This window comes from Exophiala aquamarina (assembly GCF_000709125.1).
Source record: "Exophiala aquamarina CBS 119918 chromosome Unknown aczIA-supercont1.4, whole genome shotgun sequence".
Taxonomy (NCBI): Eukaryota; Fungi; Ascomycota; class Eurotiomycetes; order Chaetothyriales; family Herpotrichiellaceae; genus Exophiala; species Exophiala aquamarina.
In genome coordinates this window covers 251,688-277,680 of record NW_013550584.1, presented here as the reverse complement: position 1 = coordinate 277,680, position 25,993 = coordinate 251,688, and the positions used below count along the sequence as shown (strand labels likewise).

The 25,993-nt window shown below is 49.9% G+C and overlaps 8 protein-coding genes across 8 annotated transcripts; 3 read left to right on the top strand and 5 right to left on the bottom strand.

Moving 5' to 3' along the window:
• Positions 1-920: 920 nt before the first annotated feature.
• On the top strand, positions 921-4,577 carry A1O9_05245 (uncharacterized protein; the record flags this gene model as incomplete). Its single annotated transcript, XM_013404464.1, has 1 exon — positions 921-4,577. The coding sequence occupies one exon, from the start codon at positions 921-923 to the stop codon at positions 4,575-4,577; it is 3,657 nt and encodes a 1,218-aa protein (XP_013259918.1).
• A 1,891-nt stretch (positions 4,578-6,468) lies between these two features.
• Positions 6,469-8,831, top strand: A1O9_05244 (uncharacterized protein; the record flags this gene model as incomplete). The annotated part of the gene is made up of 2 exons (XM_013404463.1): positions 6,469-6,609; positions 6,657-8,831. 2 exons carry the CDS (start codon positions 6,469-6,471, stop codon positions 8,829-8,831), a joined length of 2,316 nt encoding a protein of 771 aa, XP_013259917.1.
• A 633-nt stretch (positions 8,832-9,464) lies between these two features.
• On the bottom strand, positions 9,465-10,939 carry A1O9_05243 (phosphatidate cytidylyltransferase; the record flags this gene model as incomplete). Its single annotated transcript, XM_013404462.1, has 3 exons — positions 9,465-9,506; positions 9,562-10,355; positions 10,408-10,939. 3 exons carry the CDS (start codon positions 10,937-10,939, stop codon positions 9,465-9,467), a joined length of 1,368 nt encoding a protein of 455 aa, XP_013259916.1.
• An 869-nt stretch (positions 10,940-11,808) lies between these two features.
• On the top strand, positions 11,809-14,244 carry A1O9_05242 (uncharacterized protein; the record flags this gene model as incomplete). The annotated part of the gene is made up of 1 exon (XM_013404461.1): positions 11,809-14,244. One exon carries the CDS (start codon positions 11,809-11,811, stop codon positions 14,242-14,244), a length of 2,436 nt encoding a protein of 811 aa, XP_013259915.1.
• Positions 14,245-14,778: 534 nt separating this feature from the next.
• On the bottom strand, positions 14,779-16,290 carry A1O9_05241 (uncharacterized protein; the record flags this gene model as incomplete). Its single annotated transcript, XM_013404460.1, has 1 exon — positions 14,779-16,290. The coding sequence occupies one exon, from the start codon at positions 16,288-16,290 to the stop codon at positions 14,779-14,781; it is 1,512 nt and encodes a 503-aa protein (XP_013259914.1).
• Positions 16,291-18,324: 2,034 nt separating this feature from the next.
• Positions 18,325-18,822, bottom strand: A1O9_05240 (uncharacterized protein; the record flags this gene model as incomplete). The annotated part of the gene is made up of 1 exon (XM_013404459.1): positions 18,325-18,822. The coding sequence occupies one exon, from the start codon at positions 18,820-18,822 to the stop codon at positions 18,325-18,327; it is 498 nt and encodes a 165-aa protein (XP_013259913.1).
• Positions 18,823-19,560: 738 nt separating this feature from the next.
• Positions 19,561-20,619, bottom strand: A1O9_05239 (uncharacterized protein; the record flags this gene model as incomplete). Its single annotated transcript, XM_013404458.1, has 2 exons — positions 19,561-19,704; positions 19,789-20,619. The coding sequence occupies 2 exons, from the start codon at positions 20,617-20,619 to the stop codon at positions 19,561-19,563; spliced, it is 975 nt and encodes a 324-aa protein (XP_013259912.1).
• A 3,447-nt stretch (positions 20,620-24,066) lies between these two features.
• On the bottom strand, positions 24,067-25,857 carry A1O9_05238 (uncharacterized protein; the record flags this gene model as incomplete). Its single annotated transcript, XM_013404457.1, has 4 exons — positions 24,067-25,048; positions 25,105-25,406; positions 25,457-25,703; positions 25,811-25,857. The coding sequence occupies 4 exons, from the start codon at positions 25,855-25,857 to the stop codon at positions 24,067-24,069; spliced, it is 1,578 nt and encodes a 525-aa protein (XP_013259911.1).
• Between the last annotated feature and the right edge of the window lie 136 nt (positions 25,858-25,993).

Below are 25,993 nucleotides of genomic sequence, written 5' to 3'. Positions count from 1 at the left end.
AATCTTCGTTTGAGGCGGGAGTCGCCAACTTGGAGAGAACAAACGCTGCGCCACTTTTGCAGATAGAAAAAGCTGCCAGGTTGATTGGGATCGACCTTGAGCAGAATATTCAACGAGCTCCTCACGAGGTGAGCTACAAACGTGAACCTGCATCTTACGGGTTCAAAGAACAGTGGCTATTACGCTGGTTGTTGAAGAAGTTGAGCCTTTCTCCTCCGAAAGAAAATAGTGATGAAGTGTGGACCTCTGAGAATAGGTAAGAATCTAATTTGAGCAGAGTATATTAACTGACTCTTTGCTGACACCCGTCCAGTTTTTGTCTATGTGTACAGTCATGGTCATTTTTGCTCAGCCTTACTTGCTCAATTCCTCGGGATGTTTGTCTCGAGATCCTTCACGAAAGAAAATTCTACCAGACATTAGTGCAAATCCTGGACTTGCTCAGTACGACACCCGCAGCTAGTGACAGCGCAATCAATGCTCACAGCCGGCATGTTGCTATCAATGGACCCCCTTCAAAGAAAAGAAAACTCGAGCTGACCTGCGGAGTTCGAAGAATTGCCCCTGTCTCGAATGAGGGTTTTATGTGGGTGCTTCTACAAGCCGCATGCCGTTGCCTCGACCTTCTGGGATGTTCAGAGCAACCTGGACAACCACAAACACACCATGTAAACTCGGCGTGGAGCTTAAGCTGGAGTGAAAGAGCGTGCCTGTTTGGAGCATTGCTTGAAACCATTGCTTTGCTGGCAGACGCCTCCCCTGCTCCTGCCCAAAGCAATGTTTTGTCCTCAATTATCAATACTGTCATCGCATTTTGGACAACAGGATCAACGAACTCACGAAGCCACACTGACGGTCCACATCGAGCCTTCAGTTCGCAATGCCTTGTCCCCGCTTTGGCTCTTCTTGAGGTTCTTCAAATGAGCGATGTGGACGATGACAGTATCAAGCATGTTCTGCATTCCTTGGAACGTCTCATTGCCTTACACGTTATCCTCCCCGGCCGGGCCATCTTCATTGAACGATATGCGAGAAAGTGGAAGGCTATTAATGATGCACTTTTCTATGAGAACCTGAAAGCATTTTTGAACGACTTCCAAAAGACCGTGGTGTATTCGAACAATGCAAAGATCCGAATACAGAAGAGTAAGATTGCTATCATCGAGATAAGTCTGTTTCGAAAGGTTTTCGATATAGCTGCGCGAGCTATCCCTTCCACTGACTTGCAAAAACGTCAGTCTGAGCAGCCCTGGCTCGATGTGCTCTTTCTCAGCCTGGCCTATACTATATGGGAAGACATGCCACGAATATCAGTCTCTGGAGGGGACAACTTATCCAAGGTACCATACTCTGATACGTCCAGTTATCAAAATGGCATGGAAACATTGGAACGCCTGGTCGATATTTGTCTAGCGCGAAAGATTCGGCTCTCCTTACCAGTGGTCGGATACACTATCTCTGTCCTGCTCATTCTGGCTGACCGGCCCCCTGCGTGGACTCTGCTGGCCAAGCTTGTCCAACTTGATGTCAACGTTCTTATCACAAACACAGGGCTGTCAACTTCTGCGGACATCCTTGCTCAGGTCTGTGGTCGGATCGAGGATTCAACTGTCTCTAACGACGTGTACCCGAGAATCTTGAGCGATATCATCCTTCCCGTGATGCGAGGCTATGCAAAATCCAGAAACATTGATGGTTTCATTCAGGTCTGGCAGGATGGGCTGCAGAGTGCGATACGACAAAGATATTCATCTCAGCACGAACCTTGGAACAGTCCAACCGTTCCAACCGCACTAGTATGGGATGATGATGACGTTTTCGATGAATTCAAGGCCTTGGTCGAGATTTATGCACCTCCTAGCCTGGGTCAAAAGTTACTGGTACAGGTTCTCCGGCCGCTTGATGATCTCAGCACGAAAGTTGGATCGACCGCCGTTGAGATCTCAAACTTAGCGATAACTACTGCATATCTCGAGGCCCAATCTGCCCAGTCGGGATTACTACCTTTTCAAGACAATCAGCAAATGGCCCTTTTTCGAGCTGCGCTTTCGGGACTACAGCGGAAATCTGACTTTCAAGCCCAGCGTTGGAGGTTATGGAAATTTATTCGCGTTCTCCTTCAAAATCAGCCTGCAGGAAATGCTCTCGACAACCTGAAACAACTCTTACGATCTGACAGAGGACTTGTGTCTCTGAAGACGTTATCACTGGACACAGACAACGATAGCTCACTTAAAAAAGCGGCAAAATATCTGGAAGTTTTAGAGTGTTTCTCAATCCTAGTTGAAGTCGCCCATTTCGCAGCTGGTTTTCTTCCTACCCTTCATGAAGAAATGAAGTATTTGGCAAATTTGGTAAGGGGTTGCGCTGACCCAGAAAACTCGTCTGCCCTCTACATGGGTAGCACTCAGTGGGATGGTCGCTGTCATAGTTGTGCTGATGTCCCAAAATTGGTCACCGCCTGTGTTGGGAGAGTTCTAGAGAAGCCAAGCACACTCTCCTTAGATGGTAAAACTTCTACCGAGCTAGTTTCGTCAGCCCTCATTTTCCTTAGCCAGTCATCGTCTGTCCGGGCTGAGCAACCCCTGTCTCTGAACGCTTTGCTGGGAGTACTTCTGAACATGGAAGAGGTTTTGAACAGCCCAACCCTCAGAGATTTGATCTCTGCACATCTCATCGGCAGCCACTCTTCGGCCGCCAACATCAATGCCAGCAGTCACTTCCTGCTTCGTGATTATCCGACTCAGACGCTTAAAAAGTCGCAAGTCAAGCGTCTAGCATCTTCCATGCTTGACGCATTGAGCGATGGTGATACCGTTGTAGGGAGCAATGATATCAACAACCAACTTGCCACCATCCTGCATCTGGACACACATTCACATGGTTCAGTGATCGATGCCCAGGACTGGCCCCGATGGGTGAGAGCGTCCGAAAAAGCTCAGAGGCCACCAAAAGTCATATCATCGTCAATTGTTGTAACAACAAATATCTACCTGAAAATTCTCAGGAGACTATGGTGTCAGGTTTTCACCCTCCAAAATTCACCCATCCTATCACAGATATGTTCATGGGCCACGGACTCGATCAAGAGCTGCGAGCAACTCCCATACTTCAAGTCCCCTTACTTGAGCCTTCAAACTTTCTTTGCACAAGCATTCAAGTCGCAGGACATCTTAGGAAGTCATCTCTCGGAAAAGAAAGTTCGGAAGCTTCGGGTAAAGTTCATGCAGATGCTGAAAGCTGGTCTGCAGGACATTTTGCCTAACTTGTGCGATGGAAGTCTCGTAGAAGTGAGGCTCATCCTACATGCACTGCTCGATGTGCATGACCCCATTAGGGATCGAGAACTTTTGTTTGGGATGCCAGGCATTCAGGAGATGATCATCGGAAAACAACACGATGTTAGGCTTCACAAAAGTACTCTACTTGCCAGGTTTGAGCTTTCCATTCAAAGTGCTTATCGGGAGATCTCCTCGTCACTCACAGTCGAACTTGACAACGCAGAAGTCAAAACTATGCTAGAAGCGATAGCATCTGCAGCTGGAACCATCGAAAATTGCTCTACGGATTATATTGGTGTGTTCGCTACGCTACTCAACCACACCATTCGGAAACTTGGTCCAAAGACAAAGGGAATGGTTCTCGAGTATTTCCGAAGCGAGAGCTCGCATAGACTATCACCAATGTTAGGCCCGATTGCGATTGCTGTTGTGACCAGTCAGCTTGACAGCCCTGAAATGATGCAGCATCCGGTGCTCGCTAAAGAGGTCGGCGCAATCGCGCGCTCTTTCTCGAATCGATGCAGCCTTTTCAAGGCTAGCATACTTTTATCACTGGACAATTGCAAGTATGTTCTTGAATTCCGTCCTACAGTAGTGAATCAGTCAACTTTGGATGGCGTTCTTGCCGCCGTTTGTGCATTAACCTCGTCATCTAACGAGTCCTTTCCGGAAGAAAATAATGCAATGTCGCCAGATGCCTCAGCAATTTATGCACGAATCTGCGAGGTTGTAGGTGTTGTCCTTGGGAGACACCGTCGTCGAATCTCGGATCGCTATCACTTACTGGTGCCAGCGATGTCTAATCTTCTACGCTGTCTGTTTTGGCCTGGCACCAGTACTTTGCATGGTTTATCTGGCAGGGATGCAGCACACACTATCAACACCTTTGGAAAGTCCCTTCCCGGCTGGCTAACATCATCTGAAGAGGCTCTGTCACCCACTTCTGCAGAGCAGCTGGGAAGATTACTGTCCTCAATCTGCAACCCCACGGTCTCAGCAGCCCGGACATCTCGAAAACGTAAGCACAATGAGCTCAATGACGAGACCAAGATAGCACGTCAGCTAGCGGGGCAACATTTGATTTACCTGGTCACGGAATACGCGAGGTGCAGCCTTGACGGCCAGATTGACCCCTCTGTTAAAGAGAGCTTGCTGCCAGGTTTGTATTCCGTCATGGATGCAATCGATAGGGACTTGATGAGCGCACTGAACGCGAGCATGGACGTCAGTAGTCGAGCTATTTTCAAGACGTTGTATGATAACTGGATGGCACACGGGAGATGGGATAAGAGTTGAGGCTCGCTCAATAGACAGAACCCAGCAGGCCCACGGCTGCAGCAAAGGGAGAGAAACTGAGAACCTTCTCGTGAAGAAAGTACCATGCACCGGTTGAACCTGGTTTGATAGAGACTAGAGCTGTCGTCGTCCACTCAACAATCCTACTCGGGCAACTACCTTGATTTTAGGTACTGCTTGGAAAATCACCATCGAAACCCAGTTGCCTTTTCCAAGTCGCGGTTGCCTTTTTCCCACGCTTGGTTCCTTTCCAGTTAGATTATTCGAACTCCCACAGTCATCGCCCGGTTGGACGCTACTGGTATCAATAACATGACAATCGTTTGTTTTTTTTGGCCGTGCTTCGTTCTTATCTGATGAGTTGATGTTGAGGAATGCACTTCGAACACATCCACCAGTGCAATCCGAACACTTCGTGCATTTGGCTCTCAGTGCGAGGAAGAGCCGAAATGGCCTTCAAGGCTTCCTCCAACAATGTTTCATTCTGGGTCTGGCCCAGTCAGTAAGTAAGGTTCTGACAATGAATTAACGAGGCAGAACACATCACTTCGCATCTGGACCACCTATAACTCGTGACAAAGGGCCAGGAAACGGCCCGTCTCTACCAACAACGCTCCCGTGGCTCGACCCCTCTTTCAATTGCGATATTGCCCGGCATTGCCTGGCTTCAACACCTGGCTCCACACTATTGATCAAGCTTGACTATGGCTTTCACGCCTGCCACACAATTGGTACGATTGGCCGCTGGGGGTTGTTGGAAGGATGCAAAACCCTTCAACGATTATGCAGGGCGGGTGTTTGTTCGATGTTCATCACAGTTCAACACAACCCATCAGCAACTACGGCGTACCTCGAGCTGAATTGAGATCTTTTTTCGGGCGTTCAACATTATTGGCCCTCATGTCTTGATCTGTTTGTGCTACTGCTTACGTCGGCCATTGCTCAGACATGCAGGCCCAAAAATTGACGAGTCTGTTACAAGGGTTGCCGGCGGGCTTGATTCTAGATTCTCGCACCTGGGTTACCTTGTAATGTGCGTGCCAGAGAAGATTACGCAGCACTCCCCCGGGGACACAAGCTGATGAGCAATACTAGACTTTCAAGTAAAATATGCGCCTGACTTTCGTACGGTGGGTGAATACGAGGCCGATTGCAACTTGTCAGTCAGCACGATCGCTCCTTGGGTTTTGTCTGCGGCGTAAGGTTGAGGGGGAACTGACGTCCATGCCCGATGGATTGGGGTTCTCCACCAGGCTCACGTGACTAAGGGACAGCGGAATGAGGCTCTGCTGCAATGCGCAACCTGGTCTCGCACCATTTCTGTTTGCAACTCCACTCAACAGCCCGGACCCGCTTTCAAACAATCCTTCAAATTTTCAATACAAGCTTCCTTCCCTCTCAGCCTGACGGGAAGACTATCCATTTTGTGCTGGCAATGACTGTACAGCTGCACGACCTGCATCGGCTAGCAATCCCGTGCTCCCCGGCACGCGATCGGACGCAGACTTATGCCAGCCTGTTCTGGTGACACATGTCGGAACCCATGCGGAATTGGTTCGAGAATTCCAATGGAGCTCCCCCCGAATCGAATGGGGCGATGCGGCTCTGCCAGATGGTATCAGTTCCCCTCTTTATTGCTCCCTCAATCATTTCTCTTCAGCCTCACCTGTCCTTCTCTCAAAAGTTTCATAGTGCGTAGGATCCAGCACATCTATGCTGATGGCCTCGCCATTGTTGCAATGTTCACTCCCTCTATGCAGTCAGTCATCACCATTGTGTCTCTCGTTTTCTCACATTAACATCATCCGGAGGTTGATGTGCACTGCTTTATGACCATTTCAGGCGGGTGTTATCGGTGTCCTACTCGTCAACAAGATCCCAGCCAGCGGACATGCTCATTGACCTTCCTTTCGACGTTCTTCATCAGATTGCTCGATGCCTCGATGTCAGATCCCATCACAACCTGGGAAAGACATGCCACTTGCTGCACGAGCACCTTAAAGACGAGAACACGGCTAGGCACTGTCTAGAGGTGAGGCTTTCACGTCTTGCCCCTGACATGTCTGAATTGGCTAACAGCAGCAGAGTAGTATTCGTCATTCCACATGGGCACGACTGGCTCTTTCAGCACCTACTAAGGGGCGCTTTAGACAGCTTTTGGATCGATGTTTACTCCAAAAAGAGTCAGTCCAAAAAGCGTCGCCTTATTCGGCAACCATCATAGGACATGGCACTAGCTTTGTGTATGGCGCTGGCGTTCTGTGTTATGCTAACCACGAGGGAATTCGTATCCTCGACCTCAACAGGGCAAACGCGACCGAAAAGGTCTTGAGCGGAAGATTTTTCTGTAGCAAATTGAGCTTTGAGGGCTCAGACAGCACCAATCTAGACCCAGAAGATCTTAAATCTGTCCAAGTGTGCAGCTACTCCGACATGATTGTAATATGCCTCTGCAACTTCGGGCTTTTAGGACACTTCTTATTTGCGGTCAATATTGATGAGGAGTTCAAGCGCTCACCCCCTTGTCTGAAGAGCTCTAGCCATGATCGAATTCTACTTCGTGTCAGAGTACGCTCAACCAACAGACTCTTTGTCAGACATGATTCCAGGCACCTGGTCTATGGGACATATTCAGCTCGAGGATTACATGACCACCGAGAGTGGCTTCTAGAAGTCTATGATCTTGGCACGGGAAAAGCAGTAAGCAAGGAGCCTCTGCAGTTGCAAAATTTCTATGGGTCAGACGTAGGCTCTACTGCATGCTTTACTATCTCCGAGGGACAATTCTATGCAGTGACCAATCAGACAAGCCTGGAAAGCGAAGAGGTGGACTGGACTAGCTATTACCATTTTACGAGCTTTCCCCTGGACGAGCCGTCTCCAGATCTACGAATACGAGTGATTTGGCGCAGACAGCATGTGGAAGGACCAATCAATGACGCCTGGACGTTGCTGGAATTTCAACACGATCATCGGACTGGTGAGTCTCTGATTGTGGAATGTCGCAAGGAGTGGATCAATGGCGGCAGTCGCTCGTTCAGAACATTTTACTCGCAGCCATTCCGACGTGCGCAACATCAGGAACTGACTGATGGTCTACGCCATCCTCCTGATGACCCCCTGTCCAAGACCCTAGACAAGGAAAACAATAGCCGGTATGAGGCACCGAGGCCAAGAGCGAAAAAGTACGTTCATACTGAGGCTGGCGCATCAGGGGCCGTGAAAGAATACATCAGGGCAAAGACCAAATGGAATGGATATTGTTTTAACTCACAATCGTTTGTCGATATAGTGACAGAGGAGTATAGGATAGATGACGATTGGCGGCCTAGAGAGCGTATCAAGGTCCGTGTGGTTAGCCGGGAAGAAATCTCGCCTCTCGTGCAAGATACTGTGAAGCCGAGAAGGACGGGGGGCCTGATAGTCCGACCGCGTATCAGGGACAGGGAAGGACATGAAATGCTGGATGGCGAAGAGGACTTTACCGCCAGTCACATATCACTCTGGCCGTCTGACGACGCACCTCAATTGTTACACGATATCCTTTGCCCTGGTGGCCGGGCTGGTGAGGTGAAGGCCATACTGGGAGATGAGGGTCTCATCTACATGGCCGGCCCACCTGTTCCAGGAGGCCATGGCGAAAGAGCACTCGTTTTCGTGAGTTTCGATCCTACCTTTGGGTTTGAGGGCATGACGAGGCTTGATGGCACTCCTGCTCACGAGAGGAGAAGGGATAAGGAGGAGTCCACACCCAGTACGGCAACAAAGAAGAGAAAACCCCCATCTCACGGTGGTCAGGAAGGAGACAACACCGATTGTCCTCCAGATAAGGGTGAGGGCCACAGCCATGATTTCGATTCTCCATCCCTGCCGGATCGGACAAAACGAATCAAGGCCCATGATCAGAAAACGCGCGGCGCTCTTTCAACCACGATTGACTTGGACCGGTATTCTATTGTCTCCGGTCCAGCCATGGCTGCACTGGCACCAACTCCGTTGGCATTGCCCCCAGCTCTTCCTTCGCAAGAAACTTCGGAAATACCGTCCTTCTGCCCCTTTACGCAAGAAGGGGCCACGAAAAACCAGCCATCCTCATCAGATCTCCATGCCCGACATCCCTCAGACGGGGGCAGGTCAACCATCAACAGCACCACCACCACTGGCAATACCAGCCTGGCCTCGAGCATTGGCTTGCTGACATGGCGCGAGAAAGCAAAGTACCTGTCTATAGCGAAAAGTGTCTGGACGAGATGAGTCCATTTTGACGTCAAAGAACCTGCAGTGGGAAAGCTGGGGCAGAGGCGTCTTGGGAAACCCAAAATTTTAATACAAACGATCGAGAAATCTCCTCTCTTTCTTCCCAGTTCACTTTACTTCTGGTCCAAAATAAAGCCAAACTATAAAGAAGTACTCCCCCCACCCATCACTTTACTCAGGGCCTAAAAAACACGCGCTTCGTTTACCGCTGTCTCCCATGCCACGTCCTCATCCCACGGCAACCATATGAATCAAACGCGTTAGCGATAATGAAGGGGACCCCAGCCTCCTACATCCCATTGAGCGTATAAAGTAGAAAATTGATTATTGTGTATCGACGATTCAAAAGGCTCTCGCTATCGTATCGACAACTCGCTACCCACGACGAGGTAGTTACTAGGCGGCAAAACAGCCAAACAGGCCGCTCAGTCGAACTCGGAGCCCTAGGTAGTTTTCAACGAACCCTGCTGCTACTCCGCCGCTATGCTACTCCAGAAAGAGATAATAATATCCGGATCAATCCATCGAACGCGATAAATCATCTAGAATAAAGAAAGAAGAAAAAGCTCGAAATCTGTCGAATATCGGGGAGTGAAGTTTCATGTACTTTTGTGGCCCAAAAAATTATGCTTATCGTTTCCGTCGTAGTTCATCAGCGAGACATTTCAAAACCTGGCCTAGAGTTAGCATTGTCAAAAACCACCACAGTACAGAAACAGTGACTTACCTCTCCTGAGACAATTCCCTGGTTGTATAGGTATTTAGAAAGCCCTTTTACAACATCAATCTGCTCTTCGACTGTCAGGCCGATGATGGCAGTTTCGATGACACTGCCCACGCTCGCTTTGTAGACGGCAATAAAACTTTGATAGTACATGTAAGAGAATACCCCCATGATGAACTGGCAGTCCATTCGATCGGTCATACCACCATGACCAGGGATACTGTCGCCGAAGTCCTTGATCTTGAAAGTCCTCTTCAGTCCGGATGCGAAGAAACCTCCGAATGGAGCAATCAAAGATGCGAACGAAGCAAATATGAGGATATGGTATTGTATGGGGGCGATCCAGAAGACATGATCGATTCCAGCCCAATGAAAGAGATTACACGGTCGAGGGGTGAAGACAGGGTTTGGTGTACATTGTAAACCAGTGAAAATGTTTGCCCCAAGGTCATTTACGGGGCAGATGAAGTATTTGTATCGCATCAAAAGGTTGGTGAGAGCGAATCCGATTATGATGGTGCAGATCCACGCTCCAACGAAGCCTTCGACAGTCTTCTTTGGAGAGAGCTTGATGAGTTGAGTACGGCCAAAGGTAATTCCGCAAATATAAGCGAAGATATCGTTGGTGATGACCAGGGAAACCGGCAGGAAAAACCAGATAAGACCTTCCAAAACATTATTCATCATGAAATGAGCCTGTATGACGATGAGGAACAGTGCCATGTGAGTCCATGCAAACTGGGTGAACTGGAACTTGTAATAACCCTTCTGAAGGGATCCTACGAAGAACACGAAGCCTAGCACACGATATCAGTAATGTCATGAACGCGAGAAGGTGTTCCTACTCACCAAAAATGTACATGGTAAAACTGATGAAGCGATGATGCGTCGCAAAGGGAAGCAAAACCTTATCGACCAAGAGAATATGCTTGAAGTAATAGATAACGCTCTCGCCATACACAAAGTACATGGTGATTGCGAAGAAATACCAATTCAAAGACTTTGTGAGAGGAAGGTTCTTCTGCTTCGTCGGGACTTGAGCAATCGCGATGACTTCTTTGAAGGATATTATCAGGACGGCGGTGATGACCATAAGCACATATATGTGCCCAGCGAACATGGCTCCAAAGAAGCCGGATATCATAGCCAAGGTCCATATTGTCCTGGTGATAAAAGTGGCCTTCTTCTTCTCATATTCGGATTGTTCGCTGGGCTTCTCCGTCTTATCAGCAGATCCGTTCCTCTTGGAATCGTGGTCTTTGGTAGGGCTGGGAGGGTCGGATGAACTCTCGCTTGCGGTTGAGGAGTTCTTGCGTCTGTGGTCGCTGTTGCTGTTGCTGTTCGCGCGGTGCTGGAACTTCACACCTTTTTGTCGCGGCATGATTGCAGATGATTCTCAAGAGAACGCGCAGCTGCGATAACACCGTAGAAATCAGTCTGTTCGAGTTTGGAAGTGTAGGGGAATTTCCGGAACAGCGAAGAGGAGAGATCGTGCTTGCACGTGCTGGCTGCGGGTTGCCTAGCGCGGAAAGAACGCGTCTTTCGACCGAGACGGCCGACAAGCAAGTACGAGGGCAATCAAATTACCCCTTGGTCTATGTTGAGAAGTAGAGAGAGCGCGGGTTCCCTATTGCCTGCAAGAATGGATGTACAAGAGCCCAAGTAGGTTGAAGGGGTCACTTGTTCACAAGCAGAAACGAGTTTCGGCCAAATTGTGAGTAAGGTTCGAGTTGATGGGGGACCTGGGCATGGCTGATGATGGATGGTGCCAGTGGACGTCAAATGCCAGCTGCGTCATTACCCGCAGATTGCACGGATAATGCAAGTTTAGTCTTCCACAGGCTCCCTCGGCCGCTTACGTGCACGGGCTCTAGGCTTCAAGAGCACCCTAGGAGAGAGGGGCCACAGGCTTCGCTAGGCACTGAGCAGCGTGACTCCAGCCCCGCCGCCTACCAAGGTACGCATGGTCGTTTCCTCCAAGTCTCCGGTGTCATCGACATCAGCCACAGCATGAGGCGCAGCACCAGCAAACAGGCCTAGTCTAGCACGTGACTTACCCCACCTTAGCGAGACCGTGGACTCAGTCCCTTCCTTGGCAACTGTAATTAATGACTCGCGTCGCGGTCCACGCGTATCAGTGCCTCACGTATCACAAAATAAGGAACCCCACAATTCCTCTTGTTGTGCTCGGCCAATGTCAACAGTTGTCCCGTTTGTTAGGCTTGAGTATTTTCCTGCGCTCAATGGAGAATGAATGGCATGGTAGACAACGGAGGCGAGATCGATCTGTTCGACGATGAAGACGATTTCGATAATTTGTCCGAGTCCGCTCTTCAAGAACTTGAACACAATGCCATCCTATCCCAACGGCAGAGGCTTGTCCAGGCCAATGCTTTACCGAAGCCTGTATTCCATCCAAGACCTCGATCGAACCTCGCTACCCACCTCCTAAACCCCACGGAGAACTACTTTGAAGATGATAGCTTTGAACTCGTCGGAGATGAAGGAGTTGCAACCCCGGTCGAGGAATACGAGGCCTTGCCGTCGCGACCACAAATGCGTGATGAAACTGCACAGCGAGAACAGTTTCGACAACAACGCTATGGAGAGAGCCACTCGAGGCCTGCTCACATTGCGGATAGACTACAGACACAAAACCAAAGGGCACCAGTCCAACCCCTACCCTCCGACGGTCGTTATCATGGTGTGCCCACGATTCCAGATCAAATGGTCCTGGATGGGCCATCTCAGCGCGTGAACATGCCTCAAGTTTGTGGATCTACACCGTTTCCACCTCGCCTCGAAGATGTGCTGAGAGAACGGGAACAACTTGCGAAAGATCTACGAGCCGCTAATGATGCGGTCTCAATGCAAAAGGGCGAAATATCGATCATTCGTGCCAACGCTGAGAAGGAGAATAAGATCTTCGACCGCCAGATAACTTCCCTTAAGAAGTCCATCGAGGAGGAAGCCACCAAGCACAAAGCTGCAATGGATGCCATCAGCGAAAAAAACAGACAACTAACCACTCGTTATCAGTTTCTGCAGCAAGAGCATAATCAGGAAGTCCAAAATATCAAGGCTCTGAAACAGCGCCTGAAAGGTCGCCCTGAAGCAGAGCAGCAATCCAATATCAATTCAACTCCGAAGCGAGGTATGGCAGGTTTCTTGAGGGATGGATTCGACGACGACGACGTCATGCTTTTGTCACCTTCAAAATCTGCTCGAAGATCCAAGCCAAGTACTCCAGCAGCCGCGAACAAGAGAAAAAGGAAGGCCGGTGGTACGAGTCCAGTCAAAGCACTTCCTTTGAGATTATCCGGGGCTGCACCTCCTGAGATCTCACCCTTACGGCCATCAGTTGCTCAGCCAGACATTCGACCAGCAATAGTCATACGGAAGGACCCTGAAGCAGAGAGAGACTTGCGATTCTTACAAAGCATACTTGATTATCGCGTCAAGATATCTAGAGAAATACTTCTTGAAAGCTTGATGAAGTTTTCGCTTCCTTCGAAGCCTTCAAAGACTTTTTCAAACATCCTTCTCGAAGGCATCGCACAATTGAGCGGCAAACGTGTCGCGTATGGACTCTTGCAGATTTTCATTGACCTTTGGTTTCGATCGATCAAGGATCAATACTATCTTCCCATATGCCTGCTACAAGAGCTTGTGAGCTATATCTTGGATGTGGAGATGTTTGTGTTAGATAAAGAGATTATCACCAATTTGGTACCCTTGTTACAAGCCTCGATATCGCTCAACGCCGAAAAACGCTTCAAGCATTCTCCTGTCAGTCAATCTTCGTTTGGAAAGTTCCGTGCCACACCGCAATCCGTCTTGATCCACGAAGTCAACGGAACTGCCTGTCTTGATTTGCTGCTCACAGTAGCATATACCATCTCTGACGAACCTGAGCTGATTGACCACTTCTGGCGCTTGATGGATCCGGAATTTGTCCTCATGATGCTTAACGCATGGCAGCCTATATCAGATATTACACTTAATCTTCGCCTTCTGGCGACTTCTATCTTCCCCAACACCTTCGGCAGCATTGCCAGCACGCCCGAAGAGCAAGAAAAGATCGAACACTGGATTGTCAATCGCGTCTGCTGGCTATTATGGGAAACACCCAAAGTCGATGAAGGTCTGCCACCTTACACACCAAACCAACTCTGTCAACTCCGTCTCGAAGTTGTGGATTTATTGACTGAAATTGCCATCACCTCATCACCTTACCCACACGATGAAGCCAATCACCACGGAAGCCTGCTCATCGCCTCAGACACGCACGCCATCGCGCGCATCGTACGCTCCCTCTACGACGAAGTCGCAGCAATGTACCTCCTCACCCCGACCCACGCACTGCACGCAGAAATTGTCAATCGGGGAATTCGTGTATTTCACCACGTGCTCACCATGCACAGCGCGAACATCGACTTGCAGGAGAAGCTCTCACTCATCAATGGAGGCGTGCATAAACACCGCGTGGTTCTGACACGCCTGGCGTTCAGCCAGGGCTTCTATGTCGATAGACTGATCACCGACGACACGGTCGCGATGGCAACGAGCTTGCTGGAGGAGAGTGTCACGCCATATGAGGCAGACGAGCTCATCGAGGCCTTCCCCGGATTTAAGGGGAGAAGCAGTCAGATTCACACTGAGCCCATGGAATTCGAGGATATTTGACCGCAAGGTTGGAAAGGCATGAGAATAAGCTTCTTCACCTTTTGTTCTGGATAACTCTTTCAATCTTGTGAGATGGAATGGAAACCTCGGTGTCCTTTCCCACTCCAATATATGGCTCGCAGCTACGCAGGCAGCATGAGTAAATGCATGTATGCAATGATTGAATGATAATATACGCTATTCTACCATTATTATGATCATACCTGTAATCGACTGATACAGTTGAGTTCACACATTCGATTAACATTAGGTTTATCTCGTCCAGAGGTCAAGCGCCCAATAGCGCGTTTCCAGCACGAGCACGACCAACAATGGCGTGTGCCTAGGGGTGCACCCATCATTTCAATGGGTATACATACGAAATAACAGTTTCTAATAGGATACTGTCCCGCCCACTCCTCGTTTTTATTAGAAAAGCACACTAAGTACTGGCGTAGCACGTCCATCGTCAAGAGGGCATCGGAGCCGGGCACCACAAAAAGAAAACATGCGCCAGATATCTTCATTGTTCGACAGGTGGAATACCAATCCAGCTCAGTCATCATCATGCCTCGGAAGCTGGAGCAAGTACGGCAAGCCGCGCGCGTCAGGCTCATCCTCTGGCCTCGCGAGGCGGATGACGCTGTTTGCTGCAGTGGACCATTTGCTGCTGCTTCTGCTTCGCCTGCTGGTGACGGAGTGGGTGGATCGCATGGAGCTGTGGGAGCGCGTGGGCTGTAGGCTGAGACCGAGGCCCTGGCGCGAGTGCGCAGAGACAAAGCGCGAGCTGGAAGCGTGGCCGTGTAGGTTTGGACGTGAGAGGGAGCGCTGTGTGTGGGTTGGCGCCGTACGCAGGGAAAGGTGGTCTTCGTCTCCCTCTTGGCTTCCGTCCGCTTCGTCATCGGAGACATTGCCGTCGTCGTCGGAGTTGAGAGAGGCTGAACGAGGCGGTGAGGAGCCGTGAGATTGGTCGCCGTCGGGGTGCGGGTGGCCGTTGTCTCTTTCAAAGGAGGACATGGAAGGCACCGAATCTTCGGAGATGCGGTGCGGGGGTGGACGGTTGCGTCGTACGGAGCCGGAATCGGAGAAGGTAGACGGTATGGATGCTTTGTCTCCTTCTCGATGCTGTTGGTAGTGCTGCTGATGGTTGCCGTGGTGAATTATACTGGATTTCTCGGATTCAAAATAATATGACGATGCCTCTAGGTCCAGAAGATCGAGATCTACAGGCCTCATGCTCCGAAGTATCTCGGCAAACATGCGCATTAGTGCCTGAAAGTCCTGCTCAGAGATTGGCTCGGGAGAGAACCGAGCGCGCTCGTAGCTGGAAAGAAATGCGACGGTCAAAGAATTGTCCGGTAAAACGCCTATCTCAATGAGATGTTGTAGATAAGCACGCATTCCCACTGTTTCGCCTCTTGAAAGTTCGTCTATTATTCGAGGGTCAGGTAGTGGCAGCCCATCTGGACCTGGCTCAGTCAGTGGATCGACCGGAGCGAGACTAATGGCCTTTGCCTCAATCAAGTCTGTCAATTCGTCCACCACTGTAGCATATTCGAGGTTTGGCGTATCCCTTGCGGTAGGCGATGACCAGCCTGGATGATCGATGTGTCCCCATCTCTCCTTAAGGTGTGGATCGGTACATTCTCGCGACTGGCAGATGGCCAGCACTCTCGCACTCGCAACCTGGGTGTCATGCTCAATCCTTGTGCTCCTCGGCCGCGCCTGATATGCTATGACGGCACTCTTCGCCAGACAATCTTGAATTAACTTGTGGACACGCCTTTCGGGTAATTCCTCCTTCTCAATTGGCATAAACGACTTGGGGATCTCTTTAAGAATCGACCGGTTCGTGTACAGGCGTGACGCATAGATGAGAACTGCTATCAGGGCGGTAACGACATAGTCGCCGCTCATCAAGAAGATATCAAGCGTCCGGCGCCGCCTATAGGATTCGTAGATTGCATCGGCTGGGGTGACGCAGATGAAGCAGATGAGTAATAAGAAGACGATGGTAAAAGAGGTGCTGTAGAAGATACGGAAGACGATCTGGGGCGCTCGTGCCATTTCTGGATTCCAGACCGCAGTCTCATTTTGACCACGACAATGTCATTCATCCACTATTCATTTCATAACGGCATGGTGACGGGTATGTGAAGGAAACGATGCGTTGCTGGTGGACCTGCATCCAAGATAGAGTTGGGTCACCGCGCTGTTGACCCTCTGCTGTGCCGTATGTACTACCATATATGAGAGGCGCTCCACCCTACTCATCTTGCGACGAGAAGCTGCCGCAAACTTGATCTAGACATCAAATATATTATTCTTCACACACATGACAGGCTGCTCATCCTAATTTTATTATTTTACTTAGTGTCCAGTCGGCCGACATTGTCAGCGCAGTCTCGAATCTTCGAGAACTCAGAATACATTGATTATCTATCTGGAGCCCACCGCTCACACCATGCTTTCGATTGGTCGGTAATGGAGTAACTAGCAAGAATACACCTCCGCACCCTCCGTACTCTCATATCTCAAAGTTGACTCGATCAATGTCCTCCCTCCACTGCTCCCGGTCCATATTTTCAGGATCGTCCTCAGACGGCATCCATGGGTCTTGCTGGGTTGGTGCTGGTGCCGGCGAACCTCCCGTGGGCACAGTCACCTCCATGGCTTCCGGGATGTTGCCTTGTTGATCGACTGTGTCGCGCCTATGACGTCGCTCGGGGAAGTAAGTAGCAGTTTCAGGGTCTGTCCGAGCCGGTAGAACGTCTCTGTCAGAGCGCTAATACCATTGCTTAGAAGTTCCCAGATTTCCACCAAGTCGCTACTATCGATGCTTAAATAACGATATCCTCGACTGTTGAGGCACACTTTTCCATTTCCTGCTTGTTGAAACAATTCATGGTTCTCTAGCATGCCATCAGTTCTGAGGCGAACTTCAATTTTGATTTCATTCTCGCTGCCTCGCTAAATGTTGCGACGGTACCAATACAGATAGAGTACCCCATCACGGTTTTTGAACGTTGTTATCCATGGGGAACATCGCATATTGTATGTATTGAAGGATGTTTCTTACAGAAGGAAGAGAGAGAGGCTCTGCCAAAACCTTCAGGCCGCTGCCATCAAGTGTGTTTTCGAAGTTGAGCCAGGGCATCTTTTTCTGTACGGTCTCGAGGACTCGCCACATCTTTCGTGTATGGTGCGCAGGAACTGCGAAGGGGGCAGTTGCGTATTTTCCGTTGAAGCAGAGTCAAATGAGGGCCGTTGCTCCGCGAGGATTGAGCACATGCTGGTTGTGTGTGCTGTTTTCTGCTTCAGTGCCGTCGTTGGTGTTGTTGGCAGGATCCGACTGAGCATCAGTGATCAGAACCAGCTCCCCTTCGTCAACATCCATATCCATCTGGTCGTAAATGTTCATGTCCATGTCCATGTCCATCTCGTCGTCGTGGGGAATTTGCAGGTTGTTGATTCCCTTTTCGAGGGTTCTCTACCCTATCTCTTGGCTTTTCATTAAAACAAATACATTCTCGTCTGCAAAGGTGCGTACCCTCTCCATCAAAAAATAATCTTGATACTCACGCTTACTCGCTCTCCTGACAGGAGGTTGAGTTCCTGAAAATCAGTACGCAAACAGGGAAGAATGATCAACTGCGTGCATGGGGTGGGAAACGAAGGCGAGACTACGAATTGTCACGGGACTGAACTGCACGCACACCTTGATGATTGAGTGGCCTTCCTAACAGATACGCGTCCTTAGCTCCAGGCGATCTACAAGTTCTTCACCACGGGCACTTCATAGCATTCACCAGGTCCTAGGCATTGAACTCTAGGGGAGTTCCTTGGACTGCACCGCTTCGACCCTGAAGGGAGTCGACAGATCACGGTTGTCGTATGCCGAAAGGGAGGTTTCAGGCCCACATTCGCACTGCAAGAAACAAGAGATGGCAGGTTGAACCTGAGAAGCAAAGAAGGTGTCCAAACAGGTCCATTCTATGAACCTATGACCCGGAATCAAATATTGCGGTTGCGCACTTTTGCTCAGACAAAAGACGGAGGAACCCTCACATCCACGAGAAGCGACAAACCAACACTATCTCATCACGACGTACCAAGCCAATCCCACTTCCCAATCGGAACCCCTTTCATCCTCAAGATACTATAGGTATTGACAGCATGGAAGTAAAAGTTTGGCAAAGCGAAGCCATTAACATAACTCAGCCCCGTGAAGTTCATGTCTCGGAAGACGAACTCGTGCTTCTCCCGACCGTCGAACTGGTCACGCTTGATGGCGTCCAGGAACTCGATTGTCTTCGCGAGGCGGCTCTGCAAGTCGTCAAAGGTCTTCTCGTCGTCTGCAAAAGAGACGTTCTCGACGCCAGCGACGCGGACGGCGAGGAACTTGGCCGTGTTGGATGCCGTCTGCACCTGGAAGATGAGTGGGTGCATGTCCGATATGAGGCGGGCTTCGAGGAGGTCGGAATGTGGCATTCCTTTCTCGTTCGCGAATGCCTCGCCTTTCTTGAGGATTTTGGACAGATTCTTGAGTGTGCGGGTCATGGGCACTACTGCCGTGTCGTAGAGTGTGATTGAGGCCATTTTGCCGGATTTCTGTTTGCCTTGGATAGTCTTTTGGACGTGTTCACTTGCTTTTTCTCTCTTTCGTTTGTAAATATCTCTGGTTTTCGACCTGGGAGTTGTGAGGAGGTTGGGATGAGCCAATCATTTTATGTTCGTTCGTTTTGTGTCACCGCCCCGCTGGATTCCAACGCCAACTTTAAACCAACCTTTGGATTTGTAAGCTGGGAGTGTTCTCGGCAATAGTCACTGGCTAATACTCCTTTCAGCTGTTACTTTCCAAGTTTGCCCTTAAAGTAATCAGGGTGTATATCATCTAGAACCTTTGAGCTGGTTTCCGTGGCAGCGGTCTGCAAGGCTGAATGATTGTTAATCACTCCTCCCGTCGTACTCGTATCCTGCTATCCATGTCCGCGGAGCAAAATTTTGCCGAGGCAGTGATCGAGAGGCCACGACTCCATGCTAGCTTCCGCCATACAATATTGGACGAATTATTCCTCGACGAGGAATTTGTAGATGTTTGAACACGATATCAATAATGCCCAGCAACAGGAACGTCGAAAGGGAAGTATGTATGCCTGTTAGGGCATCTCAGGCCAGCCGTCCTGCAAGGGCCATGATCAAAATAGTATTGCGTCATTTGCCTAGGCCAGAGAGCACCTCGGCCTCTATGGATCGTAGCTTGGTCTAATGGGTATATCTCCTTTTCCAACCGGCTCCTACCCTAGGGAGCGCGTCCATCATTATCTCAGCCTTGCCTCAGCCCATTGGTAGCTCGATATCTACTAGCCAAGGCGCATTTAGCGGACGGTACCTGACAGTCATGATACTAGCATTGATAAACAGAGTCTCCTTGCCGGGTTCAAGGCCAGTCGCATCAACGTAAACACTTCTTTGCTTGATCTGCTCCTCATATTCCGATACGATCCAAGGATACTCTCCTTGTTTTGCAGAATCAGGCTTATTAGTATTGTAGAACGGTGGGACCGGTGGCTCAAAGGTGCTAGGCGTTGAGTTTGCCGTGGTCGTGGACGAAGCGCCTCCCTCAGCATCATCCAGGTCCCAATCCTTGCTCATCGCACCCCATCCTTCGTGAATGTGACCGAAGCAATGGATCAAGGGCCGACATCGCCTCACCGCCCTGCGCAGATGATCACAACCCACGTAGTCACCTCCGACAGTCCGATCCAGGAATCCCTTCGGTGGGCCATGTGTGACCATGATATCGACTCCTCCTCTCCCACCAGCAATATCGGAATCAGGCACCGGACTCTCTGGTCCACAACCATCTGGAAGAGGGTTAAATCGGTCCTCTTCCCTAGAATAGCCAAATGCCCAATTGCAGAACTCCGGCTGCCAGGCGCTCGCGTAGACGTTGAGGCTTGCACCGCTCTTAAGCTTGAAAGACGCCATGCCTTCCTCAAGATACCGGATTCCACTCTGTCGGGCCTTCGCACCGGTGTAAAGCTCCTTGATCTCTCGGAGTACATCATCTGAGTACTTCTGCCAATGGCAATGTGCATTCGGGTAGCGGTCGTAGTAACTTCTGTCCAACGTGAGGTCATGATTTCCAGGGATGACGATCTTCAATTCTGAATCGACGGAATTGATCAGTTCAAGTGCCTTGTGGTGTTGGTCAAGTCTCCCATTGCTAGTGAGATCGCCACAGTGGATCAACACATCCGCAGCGGGGAGTGGCGTCTGGAAGGGGACTGCGCTGTCGAAGGCACTATCGGAATGACGAGGCAGCGCAGAATGTGTGTCTGACAAGATGAGAAGACGAGTTTTGAGCCCGATGCTCGAGTTGGAGGCGGCCATCGTAGGCACAGCAAGTTGGGAGAGCAAAGTTGACCCAAGCGGGGTTTATGAATGGGAAATTTCGTTAGACAATGAGAGAAGCTTCATTTACGGCTATTGTAAACCGACTATTTCCTGTGAATGGAGATCTTTGCTCTTGACACCAGTACCAACGGCGTGTGTCACACTTTCGGCAGCAGAAAATATCGGGGCAAGCACAGCAAGATGATGCTGGATTCTCCCTGTAGTGGAGGATCGGTCTTCGGCTTTGTTGTACCACATGCGAGCGACGTTGGGCCAATTTCTACGATCTAGCATGTCGGACTCCTCTATGCCCATGCGAGACGCGTGAGATCACCGAATATTCTATCGGCCGTCTTCCAGTTGATCGCCGCCTGGATTACCCTCGGCCCACCTTCCGCTTCCTAGGATTTAGGGACGAGACTGAGGTCTCCAGTACCTCCAGGTGTAGTCATTTTCGCGGGCCTCCAGTCCATCTACGGATCAAACCAAATCAAAAAGGAAGCCCACTGTGGCGACTCCGATCAGCAAAGACGGCAAAAATGTCGACGTCTCGACGACTCTCTTCTTGGAATCTCTCTCAAAGTCCGTCTCTCCGCTTTTCAGCACAAAGAAAACAACTTCAGCAGGAATCCGAGAAATTTGTTGCTTTGATATCGCGGAATTAGATTTACATCCCATCACGTCTCTTTCATCCTTGACCACCATGATCTTCTGGGTACTAATCGCCGTTCATTCGCTGGCGTGCACACCGACAGCGCGTTGACAGGGATCGACTCATGCCTGCTTAGCTTTGCCGTGAAAGACGACTCGCGGGAATGGGAGCCCGCCATCTTGGGACCAGGACCATTATAGCCAGTTCCAGCTCACGAAGCAGGCCCAGTTTGCCACGAGGAAGCTAAAAATCACACATAAGGTGGCAATCACAGTCATCACCTGGTGGTTGAGCCATCATGGAATACCTGAATGATCGGCTGGCCGCCGACGGCCGTGAGAAGAGCGGGTGGTTCGACCGTACAGAAGCGGTAGTAAGAATCGAAGCTATTTTGGTTATGTAATTTAAGGGTCGCAGACCCTATCATAACCTGTGAAATATGTTTACTGGCGTTCTCAATCTCGTCTGCTAGGTAAGTAGCCGAATCGAGGCCTCCAACTCTTGCCACGTCGGGAATAATACTCAGAAAGAAGAGTACGACGTTCGAACTCTAGCCTGTTTCGTTGACAATGTTGACTGAGAGCACAGACTGCTTCGGACTGGCCTTGATCAGCCATGCAATCATTATGTAAAGAGCCTATCTGTTGATGAAGACCACCGAGCCTGAAAGAACCGCCCGACGATCTTATGCATTTGCGGGAGGCAGATGATGTAGGCAGTAATTGTATGGCCTACATATGTCAGGTAGGTAGGCCACTTTGTTGCAGAGGACACTGAATACCCCGTCTCGGCCAGAGAAACCGTCAGGTGGGCAAGGAAGAGGTTGCTGAACGCGCAGACGAAGGATCATGAGCTTCAGTCGCCCAGGCCATGATGTTGCTGAGGCGTTTCCAGTGTTTTGGGTCCAAGGACCAAGGACCACAACAAACCCCTTCGGATAATTCCCATTACGTCCCAAGGTATCCTCCATTCTGTCCAGCAGATTGAAAGAGATGGCGCCACAAGTTACTTTCAGCTTATATGGAAAACATGGCCAAGTCTCGCAGTCGTCAACAATGTTTTCAATGGAGGGTGGCGTTTGCCCGGCCGAATCATTACTTTTCGCCGAGTGTTAGCCTCGCTGACGCTTTGAAAGCTCTCCCCATCATGAATCAACAATCTGCAGCCGTGGCAACTTGGGCGGGTGGCAAGCAAGGGTGTTCCGGGGAACTGATCCAGATATGGGGTAATTGGATTAGGTAGGCTTAAAGGGCTCATGGGTCTTGAAGACTCGGATAAAGGGACGGGTGGGGATTCGATGAGGGTACAACAACTCCCATTGGTTTAGACAGGAGTGCATGGTTGGCCAAGGTGGTGACGCTGCTGCTGAATGATCCTTCGAGTTCATCTGTTGCTCCATCCCCAGCGTCATTCCCCTTGCTTGGCCTATCCACTAGATCCTGCGACTCCGAACGCTTCTTTCGTGTATGGTGTCGCTGGGTCCTCCGCTTTTGATAGAGGCGGTTCTTGATGATCTCCTCCTGTGCCGCGTCAGATTGACCGTCAAACACCGCTGCTGAACGCGAGCGCATCCGTGCGAGCGCGTCGACCATCTCTTGATCTAGAATGGCAGTCCATTCGATTTCTGGGTTCCCCCAATCAAAGGCTTGGTGCTGGCACATCGTATTATGCACATGGTGCGCTGCTCGCTACCGATTCTTGTTAGTCTCGAGCAAAGAAAGTGACTTGACGTTTGGACCGACAGTCAAATTACTCAATTGCTGGTCTGTCAAACCCGACAAGCTTTTAATCGTCGACACCGGCTCCCATAAGCCTATAGATTCGGCCACCATTGGCTTATGTGGGGGGAGTTGTTGCTGCCGTTTTGAACAACACTTAGTGTTTACCGTAGATGTCTTTGTAGGGGTTGCTGTAGTGTCCAAATACAGAAGGCTACTGACTTGGTGCTAACTTATGGATCATAGCAGAGGCTGGCTGGTAGGGACATCATTGATGTAGGTCTCACGCGACAGCCCAAGTATTGCTATGTGATCACACCGCGCAAGTACGAGATCAAGTAAGTTTCCATTCTAAGTGCTACGGCAAGCGATTGTATTCTATACCAGCTGGAACCAGCCTTGCTCTTATAGTTGGCGCTGAGGTATTGTCGGAACTCGGCTGCGCCTGTAGTACGCCGAGGCTAGGCGGTATTAGAAAGAAGGGGAAAATATTGAATTACTGTAACATATTGTAGTAGACGTAAACGCTAGGTATATGTGCTGGATCTAAACTTAGTAACTTAAGCCAGTTAATAAGAATGATAACTAAGATTTCCATCTCTTGCCAGTCTATAGTCTTTATTCTAGTTTACATATGGATTAACGAGGCAATCAATCTCCTGGGGCCCCTTGAATCGATAGCTTCAAAGCATACCAATTGCTGAGGCATTGAGGCTCTCATCAATCGGTAAATAAGGCATTCTAGCCTGCGCCATAGAGTTTCAGTATCCAAGTGGTGTTAACGCTTCACGTGTGTATAGAATTGGTACGCTATACGTCGGATTAATCAACGAACGCCTGGAATCAGAATTCTGAGCACTCCCGATAGGCAACGACCTTACAATCTCTTGTGTCAAACCAATCTACGAAAGATGCTAAGTTGGCGGTGAGCATGAGCTCGAAATTTAGTGAACACTTGTCTCTTTCTGCACGTAATCTCCAATGCCTTGCCTACTTTGTCCAGTTGAAGATTGTAGAGCAGTGCTGATTCCTAATCGCTAATGGTACACATTTGAAGAAATAATTATAACGTGCTCACCCCGCATGTTCAACTATCTCACTCACGAGACAGCCGTTCTTAATCACGCTTCTTATTTGCTCTGGGATTGGCATTTCCTTGCTGTCGTCGTCCGAGTCGTCCTTCGGTGGAAGGACGACATTGAGGGCACTGCATTTGCTTGTGAAGATCTCGGTGGCTAAGCTTGCGCTTGAAAGGTAGATTTGTGCACCGTCCACTTGATCAAGAAGAATCGTAGGTACAACACCATCGACCTGGACTTGGAATTTCGAGGCTTTGATGACGTCTATGCTCGAAACAAGGGATTCTACCACGATCGATAAGCCGGTGCAATTGTCGATGGAGATTGCGTTGGCCTTGCCCGAAACCTTCAAAATGGCCTTGTTGCATTTGGAAATCAAAATACTGTGGTTCAGCTCTGCAGGGATCTCAATCACTTCTGACTGGGTATTGTCAAAGTTCTCAACAATCCATTTGCTCCCGTCGAGTTCCTTTCGGCCAGGCTTCTTAGACCTCAGGCTATCAGGCTTCTTCGGTATAGGCGACTTGCCTCGTCCTGCTGAAGCGATTGATGTTTGTGAATCGGATCGCTCTGGGACGGATGACTTTGCTCGAAGAGACGGGTTTTTGTGCGTCATTTGAGACTTGTCGACCTTGCGCAAGCCAGCAGTGACTGCAGAACCCTGATTGAGCTGATCGAAAACGGCTGTCATGTCACCGCCTTGGGCGCCCCCTGAAGGTGGCGGTGGCGGAGGTGGGGGAGGCCCGTCGTTTTCAAATTTTGGTAAAGGCGGTGGAGGAGGTGGAGGAGGAGGCCCGCCAGAAGGGTTAGCAGCTTTTGAAGGTGCGCCTGATTGGACTTGCTTCAATGCCTCTAGAGCATCCATGCCGTCGGTGTTGTTCCATGTCAGGCCGGTTACGAAATGTTCTTTAACGTAAGCAGCTAAGGAGCGGAAGACCTTGTAGTAAGCTTGAATATATTCCACGTGTGTCTTGTCCCTGCACCATAGTTAGCTGGCTTGGAGAGTCTGGGCGACGGCAGTTCCTGTACGTACTTTTCCTTGTATTCCTTCAAGATCTTATTGCCGTAGTATTGAGCACCACCTAGTGTTTCCGTCACGAAGTCCGCTGGCCTTTTCTCCACGATCCAGCCTAGAGCGACGATTCCTTCGGAGACTGCGCTGAGGTGCACAAACAACGGCGATGGTCGGTTGGCTTCTCGAATCTCATCCACAGACGAAGTATGGCGGTGCAGCTCCGTCATCAACTCGGGCGGCTGTGGATCTGGCTTCTTGGCTTTTGTTGCTACCAGGAGATAGGTGCGTTCCGCCTCAAATGCTTCTTTGACAGCGTGTGCCTGTTGAGTGTTAGAGTACTTCGAGACTCCCCTGCACCGTCTTGACATACCTGATCTTCTACCAGGCCACCTATTTTCTGGCTGCAGGCGACAAAGGCACCCACTTCATCCTCAATGATCTTATCGAAAGCTTCAATCGACTTGGGTAGCGGCTCGGGGGGTGGAGCAGGTTGTTCGATGGCGCTTGCTGAAGGGCTTGGGGAGGCGGCACCAGCTGCTCCAAGGCCATTGGGAGGGGCTTGAGACCCATCTACGGAGCTCGCAATGTCCTCAAGTCGCGAGGTAGCAGCTTCCAATCTATTCAGATAACCATGTCAGCAAGGACTCAATGCTTGGGGTACTGGATTGCCCAGTGATCAGCCAGCGAAGTGGAAACCTGGTGAAACACGGGATTCAGTCGATACCTTTTTATGAGTGTGGTCAAATTGTGCATATTCCCCGGAGCAGTCATTTTGACAGTATCGAAATGTTAAGAATAAAAGGAATGTCCAAAGATGTGACCTTACGGAGGACATGTTTAAAATGTTCCCAATGCGGAAGATGTAGATGCCCGGGGAACTCGCAGCCTGACAGCCAAGGCTTTTAAC